The 16,896-nt window shown below is 46.3% G+C and overlaps 1 protein-coding gene across 7 annotated transcripts; it reads right to left on the bottom strand.

The window, feature by feature from the left end:
- Window positions 1–2,304: 2,304 nt before the first annotated feature.
- On the bottom strand, window positions 2,305–14,992 carry CHST7 (carbohydrate sulfotransferase 7). Of its 7 annotated transcripts, none has more exons than XM_088068076.1 (3): window positions 5,178–14,992; window positions 3,913–4,082; window positions 2,305–2,952 (listed from the first exon to the last, which is right to left on the bottom strand). In XM_088068076.1, the coding sequence occupies exon 1, from the start codon at window positions 14,848–14,850 to the stop codon at window positions 13,447–13,449; it is 1,404 nt and encodes a 467-aa protein (XP_087924202.1). In that variant the 5' UTR covers window positions 14,851–14,992; the 3' UTR covers window positions 2,305–2,952; window positions 3,913–4,082; window positions 5,178–13,446. The 7 variants fall into 7 exon arrangements, with proteins under 7 accessions (XP_087924202.1, XP_087924193.1, XP_087924206.1 ...); XM_088068067.1 differs by having other exon boundaries at window positions 3,913–4,076; XM_088068080.1 differs by having other exon boundaries at window positions 2,305–2,670; window positions 3,913–4,076.
- Window positions 14,993–16,896: the final 1,904 nt, after the last annotated feature.

The raw sequence follows: 16,896 nt of genomic DNA, 5'->3' as shown, positions 1-16,896 counted from the left end.
TTGACACATTTGTGATACACATGAACTTTGTATTTTATTTCAGAAATGAAAAAGGATGATACTGTCAGGTCTTTCCTCAAGGCAAAGCCAGCAACTCAGCTCTCTTCTCACAGTACAGAACTGATTTGGAATTTCCTTCCTTAAAATCTAATTAATGGTTTCCACCGTGGAGCCCACCAGTTGCTTTGATACCCTTTTAGGAAGTGTTGCAAGGCACAGCAAAAAGTAAACATTATTATGTAGAGAAATAAAATACAGATTTACATCAACATGGCTGGGATAGAGAGGTGTTTTAACTTCTAAATCTGTCGTTAGAAAGAGTGAATGATCATGCAGACAACGAAGGTCTGGATGATATACTTCATTTTGTAAGATATTTGGAAAGTCCCTTCTCAAGAAGCCTTGGCCCATGCTGTCTTAGTCACTGTAGGAAGATCAATCTATGAGGATTAATAACTGAGTATTTATTCTCTGTTCTGTTTCTTATCTTTTCACCAGTTTTCACAGTGGAAAGAATTTACTAGCACTGTCGTCTAGAGATTTGCAGGGCTGGATCTGGAGAAGGGGACCATAGGAAAGTGAAATGTGGGGAATATTCAGGTAACTTTGGAACCCAAGGTTGATTGTAAAATGGGATGTTGCACTTAGTGAAAAGCATCTCCAGTGTGTGTGTGCCTACAAGTGCAATGGCCTATAAAATAGCTGCTTGTCTGTCAGAAAGAGCTTGGAATCATCCTGGTTAGTGCTCAGAAGACAGCAGGAGTGATTAAAAAGACAATGCTGAGAGATGAAGCCAAACTCACAAGCCATCTGTTGCACTATAAATCCAGTGCCGGAGCTGCTCGCCGGTGCTGTCCAGAGCAGCGATGTGTGGGTGGCTTTGCCAGTCCTCTGGGAGGACGTGAGGTGGAGCCCTGGCAGAAATACCAGAGGAGAGTCTGCTTTATCTTGCATTATCCTATCATATATAGTTGGTAATTTTTCAGTATGCTAACATCAGCTGAATATTTGAACCAGATCAAACAAAGGAGGAGTAGAAATAATGAAAAGAGATGGTGATCAGAATTTAACTCTGCTTGAAGAGCTACAGAAGTTCTGCACACTGACTTCCTTTCCCCAGCCGTTCTGTATTTTCTTGAACCTACTTAATAAAGGATATTTGTCAATCTAACATTGCTTCTGTTCCAAGACTAGGGCACCTTTGCCATGACTAAGTTCAACATTCTCAAAGCAACTGAAGTTTGTTAATCCAGTTATCTACTAGTTTTCCTAACCAAGAGTGAGTTTACAAAGTAAAAACTATTCCTGCTAAAGTAATCCACAGTCGAAGGCAAAGTGATTTCTGAGAAGTACTAAAAGTAAAATAAGCCATGTGTGTTTTGAAGTTAGGAGCGGTTTTATTTTTCTTTTAAGAAGAATTTTAAGAAGAATAAAAAGTGACAGCTTACATTCAGTTTTTGTTTAGGGTAACACTTGAAAATGTGATTATTTCTATATACACTATGTGTCCTGAGACATTTCATCAATAAAATAAAATTATCAAATCCATCCATATTAAAAATCTTAAACAAAACCATGTCTGCTCTCTTATTATGGGACAAGAAATCAAATTTAAATACTAAATGATTACATACAGTCTGAAAAAGGGAATTATAACCTGAGGCAAATGTACAGCTATCCTGAAAGCACCTTTTGTTCGAGAAAGGATGAGTAATTAAGCACATGTCACAGCTATAGAGAGAAACTTGGTTTATGGCATGAAATTTTCTATAACAATTGCAGTACTGAAATGCACCTGTCTTTTGCTAGAACTGCCAGCCTCGTCTGCTCAGCACTGCTTTTAGTTTTTACACTGCAATGTGGAGAAAGTGCTTCTCCACGGTTTGCTATGCCCCACTTCTCTCTGTACACTGGTCATCCTGTGCAGAAAATTGTTTCTGTGCTATTACAGCAGTGAGTTTGTCTCATGTGGTAGGTTTTAAAACAGCAAACAGAAGTTGCACTCAGTAGGAAGCAGAGCTCTCCTGGTAGCCTCCGCTGTGCGGGAGGCAGCCACCTCCCAGCCCCTGGACCAGACACCGTGGGGTTGGATGTGGCTGTGGAGCCACCTGCTCCCACCCAGTCCCTTGGTACTCAGACCTCCATAGCCCAAAAGAGCCAGCTGGGCTAACTGAAGAGTGGGATTTGAACTGTGTGTATCCACGGTCAGTGATGTGGTTTCATGCCAGCCAGCAACTAAGGCAACCTCCTCACTTGCCACCAGTGGGATGGGGGAGGGAATCAGAGGGACAGAAGGGAGAAAACTTGTGGGTTGAGATAAAGACAGTTTAATAGGGAAAGCAAAAGCTGTGCACACAAGAAAAGCAGAACAAGGAATTCATTCACTATTTCCCACAGGCAGGCAGGTGTTCAGACATCTCCAGGAAAGCAGGGCTTCATCTCACACAACAGTGACTTGGGAAGACAAACACCATCACTCCAAACGTCTCCTGCTTCCTTCTTCTGCCCCCAGCTTTACATGCCAAGCATGAGGCCATGTCCTCTGGGGTACCTCTGTGGCCAGCTGGGGTCAGCTCTCCTGGCTGTGTCACCTCCCAGCTCCTTGTGCACCCCCAGTCTCCTCACTGGTGGGTGAGGAGCAGAAAAGGCCTTGATTCTGTGCAAACACTGCTGAGCAATAAGGAAAGTATGCCTGTGTTATCAGCCCTGTCTGTAGCACAAATCCAAAATACAAAGCTGCTCTGAAAATATCTTAACGTCCCCAGCCAAAAACAGCTCGGTTGGGCTTTTCAGCCAACAGCAGGAATTTGGGGTTAGACCCCAGATAGGCAGTGGTGTTGAGCAGCTTCAGTGAAAGAGAGGGCCCCCAAAGTGCATAGTGCATCTTCATCTAATAGATCATGGGAGAAAGTCTCTTCAAGCACAAGAAACACCCATGTTGGTAAAACCCTACTGGAAGAATAAACAGGGCAAGATGTGATTTACTCTGGGCACTGGTATTTAAAAAGGGAGGAGAAGGGAGTGCCAGCAAATTCCCAGATTTCCCTTCACTAGGAAGAAATTAATTGCTACAACACTATGGTCAAATGTAAACAGAACTTCCCTCAGGTTACTATAAGCTATCCATAGGTGCATGCTTCAGTACAGATGCCCTGTCTGTGTGGGGCAGGACAACAGCAAGTAAGAAAAAAAAAAAAAAATCCAAAAAGCTTCTAAAAAGGAAGGTGGTCCATACTGGGCCTTTAGCCAATAAAATCTACAAAGACGGATGTGCAATTTTTCTTGTAGAATTACACACTTTATTTGGAGAATAATACTATGCTTGTATGAAAGCACTTTGTTATAAAAATCAACCTGATTTTACCTTTTAGCAGTTATTCCAAAGCTTGACTGTCAAGTCAGGATGTGAAGGATTTCAAAGGATGCAAACTTCACTCGGTATTAATTGTACTTATGATATTACAGGTATTCAAATTACTGTTTACAGTTACATATGTCTAATACTACAGCTGGCTTAGATTAAGGAGTAACTATCATCCTCCCTGGATGCTTTTTATCTTCACTAGTTTAAAACCTCTCAATATCGGAATTCGCTTCTCATGGGTAGAGCAGTGATGGAGCCCTGCAGGCACTCAGAAATAAGTCCCAGGAATAATTCTGTAGGGCCCTAGACTACTTGTGCATTCCCCAGATCAAAGCAGAGTTAGAAGATGAAAAAGTTTCATTAATTAAATGTCTAGCTCAAAATTATTCTAGCTATTCTGTAAGAGATCACAAGAGACTTGTCTTCCACTTATACCTGGACCGTTTCTTTCATGCAATAGTACAGATTTTTAAAATAATGTTTATTAAAGGCACAGCCTAACTTCTGAAGAACAGGATTTTTGCTGTGAGGGCTGGGGCATCACTCACCTGCTCAGCAGCAAGTAAAGGAGTTTTACACTCTGCATACTGAGGAGTGCTCCAAGGTCAGCCCTCAGGAGCTCAGTGTCTCAGAACTGGAATCCCTCCTGGCAGGAATCTGTGAAGCTGTAAGTACAGGCATGACCAGACACACTTTGACAGCTCCAAGCAACCTGAAACTCAGTTTAGAAATAAGCCAAGTTTATGCAGTCTTAAAATTGCTGACTAGCTGCTTCCTTCAGGGGTAGCATTACCAATTTACAAGCAACATGTTAAACCATGGTAGAGAGCTAAAAGCAGCAGGAGGGCCACTTTCCAGGACAGAACTATCAAGGCAGCTACACATAATATACACAGCTTGTCAAGATTTTAACTCCTTTCCTATTAAGGAACAAAGTTCTAAAAATATTGGCTAGCTATTATTATTATCACCCAATCTGAATACAACTGCTTTGACTGTAAGTCCTTAGAAGAGTCAACTATCAAATATTTTAATAAGAATTTACAGAGTCAATAGGAAGATATGGTTTCCAATTTAAAATTTAAGGATGCACAATGAAATTCATGCTAAAGCAGCTCTGCATTTACTGCAGCAGCTTGAGGCTGGGTCCTGCTTTCTAGCAGTTTCCACACTTTAGACATTAAAAACCTTGTAAACAGACAAAACCAATTTTCCGGTAAGCAAAAGCACCTCTTTTCACGCAAGAAATTGGTGTTATATAAATGACTGAAATATTTATCTGGTTATCTGATTTGAGGGCACGAAGGCAGAACTGGGACTTAAGTATGGAAGTGGATCAATAAACAAGGATGAACAAACCAAAGTGCTCTATTGAAACAAAAACTGTAAAATAGAGACCTCAGTTGGAAATGAACAACTTTGAAAGCTGAGTGTTTGGGGGAGAGTTGTTATTGTTGTTTACAAATACAGTTCTATAGTTATATGCTTGTGACAAGAACAAGTAAGCACAGAGCAATGGTAGCAGGCTGTTTTCTGCATCCAGTAAGAGAAGTAACAGCCTTAAACTAAATCAAGACAGATTCAAACAGATGATTGACAGCAGTTTTTTAACAGTAGGCATGCAGACATAATAGAGTAAATGACTGCTAAATTAAGTCTTTGTCCTTAATGATTTTAAAACCATCTTGGAACAAGTGACTCATCCCTAAACCCACTGGAGAAAGTTAAGTATCACTAAACGTTCTCAAACTGGTTTTATTAAAAAAGGGAAAAAAATAAGGACCGGGGAGGGGGGGGAAGGGTGAATACTCACAACAATTCAGTCAAGTCATCCCTGCTCAAGCAGCAGTTGAAGTGATTATGAAAAGCCACTGAAAGTTTTTTAAATCTTCCATCAGAGAGGCCTCTGCTGCACTTGGATTGATCTCCCACAGTCCTTTCCCATTACTTTAACAAGTGCTGCACTTCAGATCCTATCCAGAGCCCACCTGAAACTAGTTTCATGCCTGTGCATAAATAAACAAGGGACTAATCATTTCACAGCTGTATGGCAAAGCATTAAAGGCAGCTCAGCCACAGCAAGGGCTGTGCTAGGGCTGGGTGGTCCCACATCCTGCACTTGCTGGCACAGCTGGGATTTCTACCCATGGCAAGTGAACAAGCACACAGCCTTTGCTTACGCAAACACACCCCACCTTTCCTTTCCCTTCAGCTCTTCTCATCTCGAGAAAAAAAGGGGCAACAACTGCTGTGTTAATGGTGCGGGCTTTGTGCTCCTCTTGATTTATTGTACAGCTCCAATATATTTTATTCAAATACTGGCAGAGGCACAATTACCAGATTTCCTCATAGGAAATGTTATGAGACACGAACCTATTGCAGAGTACTCCAGAACAAACTGGAGTCTGGAGTTAAGAACATTTCCATGAAAGTCAGCACTCCTTTTTCACAGAGCACAAATGAAGCATCTTTAAACTAGGGCTGTGGTCTTTGTGTACATTAAAGCTGATTTTTCAGAAGAAGTCAGCACTCTGTACAGATCTTCCTGTGGATCATGGGGCTTCTGGACCACCAGCTTCATATCTAGTCATAACATGGTAGTCTACCATATCAGTTCCTGAATTATAGGAGTTGTCTTTTAAAATTAGTTGTTTCTTCCATCCCTTCCTGCCATGCTGTTCTCATGGTTAAAAAAACCCTGCCTTCTTCCAACTTCCAGGCTGAAATGATTCATTGCTGATGTGTAAAAATCTATTCTTATGCCAGTATTGTTCATAGCTTCATTACCTCTCTTCCACACTGCTGCTCACGCTGCTGTGCGCTGCTGTCCTCTTTCAACCTTGACTTTGAGACTAAATAAACCACACAGCTTGGTCCTCTCCAAGTTATTCCACCTGACATTTCTCTGTATATATTAAAAATATTACTTCACCCCCCTGGGGCTCAGGTGCCTATGACAAAGAACAAGTTAATACCACCATACATTTGCCCTTTTCATGACTAGCTCACTCAGGGCTTCAGAGTCACCCCTTGAGCCACCAGTGCTCCCTGACCAGGCATGCCTGAACACTGACTGCTGCAGCAGTTCTGCAAAGCCAGCTCCAGCATACCAAAACTGTCACTCAGCTTCTGCTTGATTTGGACTTGGCCTCTTCAGAAAATCTAACTTACTTGTCTAACATCTCACAGACACTGTGGCACCAGGGACTAAGTCCAGCTCCTCTGAGAGCTTTTAAATACCTCAGCCATGAGATACTGCCTCCATCCTTTTTACCTCCTTCAGTCTCCTAACAGATTGCTGCCCGCTAACCTCTGGCATGGACCAGGCAGTGCTCGTGGTGCCAGACGTGCTGCACAATCCATTCCTGCCCCAGGTGTGTCCAACCCTGAGTGTTGATCAAGTGCTGCACTGGAGAAAAAACAGCCACTTGTGATACATGACTGATGAGGAGCATGAAAGGAGAGGCAGCAGACACTGAGTCTGACTCTTTCAGCGCTTGACTTTGCAGCACAGACATTGAACGCCTCTGTAAGCGTGCATAGACAAGAGTTTTCCTGGCATTTTTTAAAAAGCTTATACTGAAAACAATAGATGTCAGTGATATACACGTGAGTCACTGCTAGAACTGAGACTTTTAAATCCAGTGCACAGATACCTGTCACTTGAACCAAGGACACAGACAAGGACCTCCCCCAGACTCCTCTGTTCTGGTGGCTGGTGGTAATGCCCACTGCAGAAGTGACTGCAAAGGCACTTCCAAATGGAGCTCAGACAAAAGCAGCTGGGTGAGACAGCTCTCACATCATCCCTTGTACTCACAGACCGAGCCCAACAGTAGCAGAAGGTGGGCAAAAACTTTATTTTTAGAAATTTGAGCTTTAAAACCTTAAAAAAATGTTTTTCAGGAGAGCACTTCTTCCTGTGTATCCCACCCTAATGCTGCTAGGAGAGCAGGTGGGCAGTTAATAAATTCCTTATACGGAGGGAAGGAGGGGAGTCTGTTTTGCAGGAGACGTGTTTATGTGGGCTGGGAAAGGTATAGGGGAAAGCAAGTCACCATTGCCTTGTGGACCAGCTCGACACCCAGGGGCTGGTCCACTGCCAGTTGTCTACACAGCCATTTGAACTGAGACATGGCAAAAGCTGCTGTTGAAGAGTTACCAGTTTCCCCCTGCAATTTGGACTCAGACTCACCCTGCTCTCCATCTTCTCCCCCTTCTTTCCCTGAGCTTTCCTCCTCTATCTCCTCCAAACAATACACTCAGGGCAATTCCCAGTTCTTGGTCCCTACTTCTAGCTTGTTATGTCCATGTTCCTTCCTTCCCTCACGTACTCCTAGCCAACTTTTCCAACTAAAGCAGTCACAACTTCCTGTCTCTCCTCATCAAATCCCAGTCCCTAATTCATCCCACACCCAAGTCATTTGCCCAACAAATCCCACTACCCTCAACTAAAAGTGAATTACTTTCCCCATTCCCTCGTGTTTACCCCATTTATCATCAATGTCTTTCCCCTCTCACCTATAGCATTTTCCATTATTAGGCACTGGAAAGCTGAACACTGGATTTGGGGGTCTTCCTTAGGAAGAACTACAACAGGGAAAGAGGGGATAGGGAAGAAGGCATCAGTGGGAACCAGGAATGGCAGCCTCCTCCCTGCTGAGCCCAGTGATGAAGCCCCTGCCATAGTTACATGGTTTTGATTCCCGCTGTTCCACATTGAGTTTTCTTTGGGAAAGAAAGAGGTTTGCACATGCTCACTGGAGATAATAAGACCAATGCAGTTTTTATTTGGTATAAAATAAAGATACACACACATACCAAAACCACTTTTACTGAGCACGTGCTATCCATTTTATACAAACATCAAGATATTTGGCCAAATCAGAATAGAAAGCAGAGGTAAAAATAAAAACATAGGGGACATCCTCTACAAAGAGGTAATTTCCCCCTACCCAAACTGGAGTTCCTGTCCCGAAACACTGAACTGGCAAATGATTTCCAAGCAAAAATCTTTGAGAATATTTGAACACAGGCTAAAGACAACCACATCCTAAGTTAAAAAGAATATACAACTGTTTTGACTGAAATTCCAAGAGACTTAAACCTTATGCCCATCACAGTTCAGTCTATATACAGTTGAAGTTTGGGAAAGTTGGACCTTTAGAAACAGGGCAACAAATTTGGAAGCTCCAGGGAAGGACTGGATTCCCACTTAACAACAACAAGAAATGGCACTGCAGGTGCCCCTGGTCAACAGCAGAGCTTAACATCTCAGTGATGGAAGCAAAAATTTCACAGTATTCAATATCCAGACTGCAGATCCTAAAACATTAATCAGCTTCCAGCCTGTTGCTCAGAGCTGAGACTGCCAGATATACATCTCAGCAACAAACTACAGGTCCCTTAATCACTGAAACGCACCACCTCAATGTGTTTGCATCCAGCATTCATGTCTTTCAAACACAGCCAAGAGGACAGTTTGGACCTGGCCCCTCATACACACACACACACAGAGCCAGCAGGGTGTTGAAAACTGCTAGTGCAAGGTTTGACAAATCATATTTCTCCCCTGTCATTCTCCATGGTGGTAGGTGTCACGTCAAGTTAAATGGGAAAGACAAAACAACATCTCAGGTAATCCCAGTGCTGCACGGATTGCATGGTGACTGAGAAAAGATATGCACCATCAGAGAGTCTCAGTGACAGCTCTCTGTGTCCAAGAAAGGAACAGAACATGCTGTCAGGCTTGTTGGCTCTCAGGGTTTCAGTTGTTTAATTGTGTTACCATAACAAACCCAGAAACTCTGCAGTATTTTTATCATTGAGCTTCACTGAAAGTGGTGATACTGAGAACTTAATGTAGAAACTCAGGACTTTTCTTGATGCCCAGACTGATGGGGGAGGAGGGGGATAATATGACTCATGCAATACTGAAGTTGTTAAGTAAGTAACTTCAGAACCATTCTAACACTTCTATTAGGTACTGTAACTGATGCCAAACTATTTCTATTGTACCTGCAGTATGTAAGTACATACTGTGGATATCTACAAGGACTCCCTCAGTAATATCCTGAGGGGTAGAAATAAGGCAGGGCCCAAGTATTTCTTGGCCCTGGACTCCCATCATTTCCCACAAGAATGTCATTAGTTTGCCTCCCCAAAAGAAACAATTTAAATACAGGTATGATGTTGTAAAAGAGCAGTTAACATGGAAATATCCCAGCCTTTTATGAATAATTACAGTACTGAAGTTTCTAACTCCCTTAATGCAGTGACAACCAGAAGTTAAGTAAACACAGATGACAGAAATGTCTTGTGAGCATTTGTCAGTTTTGTACCCATTCCCCACTATGATTTTTAAATAAATAAAAGTTCTTAATTCATTCTAGCACAATGTAGCACAAGTAGGTAATTTTCATCAATCTCAGTCTGAAATACTAAAACTTTATGGCTGAGTCCTGCACTCCAATTCTAAGCTTTCCAAGTTCAAGTTGGCTGTAAAAATGTGTTTACTGTTCTCTTGCTTATCATGCTATGCTCTGCTCTAAATGAGAAGTTACGGCTCAATTTTCTACATCATCCAGTAGAACTGTGACTTCACCTCAAACTGCCCAAGCCATAAATGTCCAGCTGCTCTCAAAATGCAGTCTAACTATGGATGTCCTGCTTTCAGCAAGTTCTGGTTGGTACCAAAGATCTCTGCCACTAAAACTCCATGCTGGATGTCATAATCAGTCCTGTTTCTGTCTTTTCAGGTAAATACCAACACTGACATTTGCTTTTTCTTCACGACCTGAGTTTCAAGACCAAGTAGATGTTGTAATGCTGAATGATGCTGTCCAATGCCATCAAAGCACCCTGAAGAGAAAAATGGGATGCATTTGTTGGTGAGCCTTAGTTGTCCTCCTTGGGCAGGAGAATTTCAGAAAAACCTTCAAACATGTAACTGAAGCTCACATGTCACACCACCAGTCATTAAGCAATTGTCATCCACATTACTGTTCTAAGATGTCACTCTGGCCTACTTGCTCCTTTCTCAGCTTTGGATATTCCCTATGGATTTTTTAGATGAATTTTCTAATGAATTCAGGTGCACTGAATACAAACCAAAAATTGCACTTGCTATATTTTGTACACTTTGCCCAATGGAGCCCTTTTCACATTATACTAAAATTAAAATAAAAAACAATCACTCATGGAGAGCAACCAGGCTAATGAAAAACTTTTGCTGACAGAAATAATTCCTGACACAGAAAATGCACCTATCATAGAATATCCTGAGTTGGAAGACAAACACAAGGATCAGCAAAGTCCAACTCCAGGCCCTGCACAGCCCCAACAGTCACATCACGTGCCTGGAGCATTGTCCAAAAACTTCTTGAGCTCTGTCAGGCTGGTTCTGTGACCACTTCCCTGGGGAGCTGTTCCAGTGCCCAGCCACACTCTGGGTGAAGAACATTCTCCTGATATCCAACCTAAACCTCCCCTGACACAGCTTCAGGCCATTCCCTGGGTCCTGTCACTGGTCACCAGAGAGAAGAGATCAGTGCCTGCCCTTCCACTCCCCCTCATGAGGAAGCTGTGGACTGCAATGAGCTCTCCTCTCAGTCTCCTCCAGGCTGAACACACCAAGTGACCTCAGATGCTTCTCACCCTTCACCACCTCTGCAGCTCAAACATGGAAACAGTTTCAGAAAATACCATATAATTTCCAATAAGAGGATTTCCTCACAGCTATAAGAATCTAGTAAAGCTAGATGTTAGCACTTCTTTGGTCATCATGATGAACCATTTTAAGTGAAATTAAGTGTGAATTTTGAAAGACTTATGAAAGATATTTACCACCTGAAATGGCATGATGAAATTCCCTGTCAGGATGAGGAGAGTGCTTAACTGTTGCATCACACAATTCTGTGACTGCAACTTGCTAAGAAAAAATCAACAGGATATACTGGATTTTAATCTCACATTCAATTTAAGAAAATAAGTACCGTATAATCTTTTGGCATGCACAAAAATCTTAATTTCTTTCCAAACCTGTCAGTGCAAGCCAGGCTGGGTGTAGTCCCAGAAAAGCCTTCCAAAATAGGTTACCTGACACAGGTTATCAAGGCATTGTACAGGTATTGTCTATCTATACAAATACCATTATTAAATGCCACTGAAACACCCAGAGACAAATTTTGGTGTCACAGGCACTGTGAGAGAATGCAGAAACATCCCTTAGATAATACACAAGGTTTCCCAGCACAAAATGAAACCCTTTAATTCTTACTTCAAGCAGAAGCCCAAGGTTGCAAAACTGAAGGAAGTACGCTACAGGAAAATGGATAAATTTGTTTAAAAACATTTTTATGGCTACATTTTCCTGTCAGATAATAAAAGAAACCTGCCTCTTGTGCCAACATACTCTCAGATGGGAAGATCAAGGGAAAAAGAGCTAAAATAAATGAAGGTTCATCCTAACTTACTGACATGCTGTACAGCATAACACTCAAGAGCACAAAAATGTACAGTGTAATTCAAACACCTCCTCCATGATAACAAACCATCTTTGAACTGCCTTTATTTTCAGCATTTTATATAAATACCGCTTTCTTTCTGATCCTGGATTATTCTCAATTTGAAACCCATATTCTGGGTTTGTATGAGGACCACATATAAGCATCCCTAAAATCCTGTACATTCTTGTGGGGCCATTTAAAGACTACCAGACTGTAATAGATTCAAAAGCAGTCTCTATGAAATGAGGAAACTGCAGCCTTAAACTACAACTGAACCTTCTATTCCCACTTCATGAAATTAAGAAACAAAGATACTTGCAGATACACACACACCTTCTGGCACAAGTTGCAGGATATCTGCAGGAACACATAATTTTAAAATCCAAAATAAAACTCCAGGGTTTTTTTTTTGTTTGTTTGTTTCAATTGTTTGTTTTTTCTATGTAAGATTTTATTTGTGAACTTCATGATTAATTTGTCTTAGCTTCTTAGGAAACATTTGTTTTTGTCCAGGAGTTGCCAGCTGAGAGGATGTTATTGTTTGGCAGGGATGTGATCAGGAGGACCCTGAGCACGGCACAATGTGTCAGCCCGGAAGAGAGAGAAGAAAAGTGATTCTCTCATTTGACGGAGAAAACAAAACGGAAATGTCGAGCATTTGCCTTCCAGTTTCATTCACCCCTACAAGTGTTCCAAAGAAACACGTTAGTCACCAGCATCTCACATGAGTATCACCAAACTATATCAATATATGTATATAAAAAAAAAAATCCTATTTTCAAAACAATTACAGATTTCTTACGAAAAGCAAAGATTTCTGCCACAAATATTTTTGAAACACATAAGCAGGCGAATGCTTTCCCTCTCTGCATGACCACATACCCTGCTGCTCAGAAGGATGGACAGAGTTGGACACAGTTCCCCTTCCCTCAGCCCCCTCCCTACAGCACCAGCAATGAACAGGGGCAGAGACCATCCCTGCAGAGCAGGCTTGGAGCAGGAGAGCTGAGTCCTACCCTGCAGCAGGCACCCTCCTGGCTATCCAGGGCCTTGCTGACCTCGCAGACTTCACAGAAGCCTTTTGTGTTTCAGTAGCAGTAGGACAGAGGTCAGTGTGATTCAGAGCTCCAGAAGGGCAATGCTCTCACAGAAGCACCTTCCAGGCCCTCTAGTTCCTTGCTGAGAGTCTTCACCTGGGGGATTTTTAAATTTTCATGCAGTTTGTTTGTAGCATACCCGTGCTTTATACAGGGTCACGGTTTCATGCTAAAAGGCTCCAAGAGCGATGCCGTACTCGGAGGACGCCTCTCACCAAACCCTTCTCGTAAATAAAACATCCCCCTGCCCTCTCCACGCAGCCCAGAAGGAACACACACAAACCACAATGAAGCCACAGCGGCAGAGGGTGCCTGGGCTCTGCAGCTCTGCCTGTACCCGAGGCGAGGCGAGTGTCCCTCAGCCGGGGCTGCCCCCGAGGGAGCGCCCGGCCCACCAAGTGGGCGCCTACCATGGCAGCGGTGACCCCCGCGCTCAGCTCTGCCCGACGGCGCCCGTCCGGGACGTGGGGCTCGGGCGCTACCGGGTGTCGCCGGCGCTGAGGGGGTAGGCGAGGATGCTCATGGCCTCTCCGCACGCCGCCTCCACCTGCCGCACCTGCTGGCGGCTGAGGCGCTCCCGCCAGGCGTGCACGGCCTCCCGCGCGTCCCGGGCGGAGATGAGGAAGGGCCGGTCGGAGGAGTAGGCGGCTCCGCGGGTCATGTTGAGCACGAAGTCCTCCAGGGCTGGCGGCACCGTCAGCCCGGCGAAGCGCAGCAGGCGGCGCAGCTCGGCGCGGGGCTCCCGCACCAGGTCCTCGTAGCGGAGCTGCGTGTAGCGGCGGCGGAGCCAGTCCGGGGCGCGCCGGGCCAGGAGGAGATCGCGGAGCCAAGACTGGCAGATCACCTCCAGCGCGCCGCCGAGGAAGAACTCGGCGCGGTGCTGCGGCTGCGGCGGGCGCCCGCCGCCCAGCAGCCCGGCCGGCAGCAGGAGATGCTGTTGCTGGTGGCGGGCCGGGCCCCGCGGCTCGGCGCGGTGGCGGCTGCGCAGCACCTGGACGCTCTCCCGCAGCAGCGCCTGCCGCGCCTTCAGGCGGGAGTTGTGGACGGCGCGGGGGTCGCGGAAGAGCTGCACCACCCGCAGGTTGAGGCCGGGCTCCCGCAGCAGCGGCAGCAGCGCGCCCAGCTCCAGCAGCCGCACGTCCTTGATGACCACCACCGGGTACTTGCGGCACTCGGCCTCCAGCTCCCGCAGCGCCCGCGGCGGACACGTCTCCTCGCAGGTGGCGCCGTCGACGAGGCCGATCTCCCCGCGGGGCCGCGGGGCGGCGGGGCAGAGCGGCGACGAGCAGATCACCTTGTTGGTCCGCCAGCCGAAGATGCTGGTCGTGGTGAGGTTGTCGGCGGCGGGCGGGGCGGGGGCCAGCGGGTCGCGGGGGCCGGACGGGGAGGTGTAGAGGCGCAGGACGGAGAAGTCGCATCGGAAGAGGGCGCGCAGCATGTCGCGGAGGGCTCCCTGCAAGCTCAACGCGTCCCCCGGGTAGAGCGCCTGCCAAAGGTGCCACATGGGCTCGTACAGGTAGAAGACGTCGGGGTGCTGGTTGAAGAGCTCCCCGAGGAAAGAGGAGCCCGTTCGCCAGGTAGCGTGCAGGTAGATGTGCCGCTTCCCCGCCGTCCCCGCGCTGCCGTTACCCGCCGCCCCGGCCGTGCCCGCCTCATCCTCCTCCTCTTCCTCGTCCAGCGGCGGCCGCTGCTCCCAGCCCCACTCACTCAGCGCCTCCTCCAGGCTTGGGCAGCGCCGCAGCAGTGGCTCCTCGTCCGCTCGCCCGCGCCTAGCCCCGTAGTCCAGCGCGTAGGGCACCAGCAGCAGCAGCAGCAGCGTGTACAGCACCAGCACCGCGGCGAAGCGGCGATGTTCGCCTCGCCACCGTCGCCGGCCCTTCATCGCTGGGGCCAGCTCGGACCCCGGCTCCGCCGACCCTCTGTCTGCCGGCGGGCGGCTCTTTACAGAGAAGCAAAGTGGGCGGCGGGGGCGGGGATGTGGGCGGCGGGCGGTCCCCCCCGCCGGGGAGCACGCCCACGGGCACGCCGGCCCGGCTCCGGGCCGCTGGCCGCACCGCCCGCCGCTCTCGCAGCCGTCTCCTCCTTCTCGTCCTGCTCCTCCTCGCAGCGCGACGCGGAAGCGCCCGCACCTGCCCCCGCTGCCGCCTGAGAAGCCGCCGGCGGCGGGGCGCGGGCTGCTGCTGCTCCCGGTGCCGCTGCTCCGGGCTCCGGGCCGCCCCTCGCCCGGCCTCCCTCCCTCCCCCCGGGCAGGGCCGGAGGGCGGGCTCGGCACGGCGGGACTCACCCCCACCCGGGAAGGGACGCACCGAAAAGGAGGTGTGTTAGCCAGGACAGGTACCGAGCAGCCGAGGGGGTCCCGAGGAGGACTGGTTGGTCCTGCTATTCACCAGCGCTCCGGAAAAAGAACACGTAAGACACTACAGTAAGGACAAGAGGTGCAAATGTATTTTTAGGGTAGACGACAGATATTAAAATCTGCAGTGAGTTTCAGAAATGCTGCAGTTCGTCGCTGTAGAGAGCTGCGGGGTTTCTCAGCCGCACTTTTGTCTACGTGTGTGTGCTGATGGGATGCGGACATCTCCATCATGACTCATTGCTCCAGTTCTCACACCTGTAAGTTCCAAAGCTGTCTGAGCGGGTCACCCTTTGCAGCTGGAAGGAAAAAATGGCCACCCACAGAGGGACGTTCAGCCTATTGTGGATGTCTTCCTGATGGTCCTCGCCAGCAGGAGAGGAGAGTTAGGAGTAGTAACAGTAGGAGCATAAAGTTACCAGTTCAGAAGTGGACATCTAGTTTTTTTGACATCTAAGATTAATTGAAATCTCCCTGGAAATGGAAAGTCAACAAGATGTTGACTTCAGGTGTTTAAATTAAAATGTATAGTCTCAGAGTCTCCAGCCCAGCCCCTGCCTCACCTTGGAAGATGCTCACATAAGGAGATGGACCATGATCCCATGATCCTGGTTAAGGCATCCAGATGTCAGGAAAGTGAGGTCCCTTTCCTGCTGATAGTGTAGTGGGAGCTGCTGACAGTCCTGACCTCTGCCTCCAGAGGTGGTATCCTCTGTAAAACACTACTAATATTTAGGTATGGTGTGCAGGGAGAAATTCAGAGAGGATAACCCAGTTCTTGCCCTCGGTGTACGATGTTTTGATTCCCAGAAGAGCCTTTGTGGTATATAAGCACCTGTGGTTAGATACATGACACAGCCTTTGTCAATGCACAACAGAGAGCAGAAGCAACCCATTAGTTTCATGGGTTCTAAAAATTCTCCATCTGTAGTACAGATATATAGATACACAGCCTGAAGATTCTGGACATAGTGTGAATGTCTAGTTATTAAATAATAATCTAATTATGAATTTGTCAGGCAAAGCCCAAGGACCAGAAATCAATGTGAGAGAGAAAAAGCATACCTCTCTTCTGTCCAGGTGGGGAGCCAGTAGTCTGCCTGCTAATGCTTTACTTGCCCCATGTTAATAAGTGTTAAAGGCTGGGCTTCCTTCCCTTTATAAGCATGCTGAGTGAGTACATGGTGCCAAACAAGATTTGTGAGCTCATTAGCAGAAGAATGTTGAAATTATAGCATTGGAAAGGAAATTCTGCCTCAACATACATTTTACTGTTTATATCTTTAAACACCAAGATACACCAGTATCTCACACTTAGCAATGTTTCACCTCTGACTCAGTAATATCAGGATTTCATCCAGACTCTCAAGCAACTAAAGGAGAACAACAGAATAAAAACACACTTGCCAAAATCAGGTTACAGTCTTGCAAAAAAGAACCCTTCCTCATCCAAAAACCATGCATACTAAGTATTTTGAGTCCGACTTGTAGCTGATTTGTGTGGCTTCATGTAAAAGAGTAATTTGGATAGATTTACCAAGATGGGATCCTGAGAAGTGCCAGTGAGAATGGGTA

This window comes from Pseudopodoces humilis, chromosome 2 (assembly GCF_049639895.1).
Source record: "Pseudopodoces humilis isolate 2021_Gansu_Grassland_sample_001 chromosome 2, ASM4963989v1, whole genome shotgun sequence".
NCBI lineage: Eukaryota > Metazoa > Chordata > Aves > Passeriformes > Paridae > Pseudopodoces > Pseudopodoces humilis.
Note: the sequence above shows the minus strand (reverse complement) of the source record. Positions and strands in the feature narration are given on the sequence as shown.

Bases quoted from the DNA above. Each gene is read 5' to 3' on its own strand.
- CHST7 (XM_088068076.1), bottom strand. From the start codon at position 14,850: ATGAAGGGCCGGCGACGGTGGCGAGGCGAACATCGCCGCTTCGCCGCG.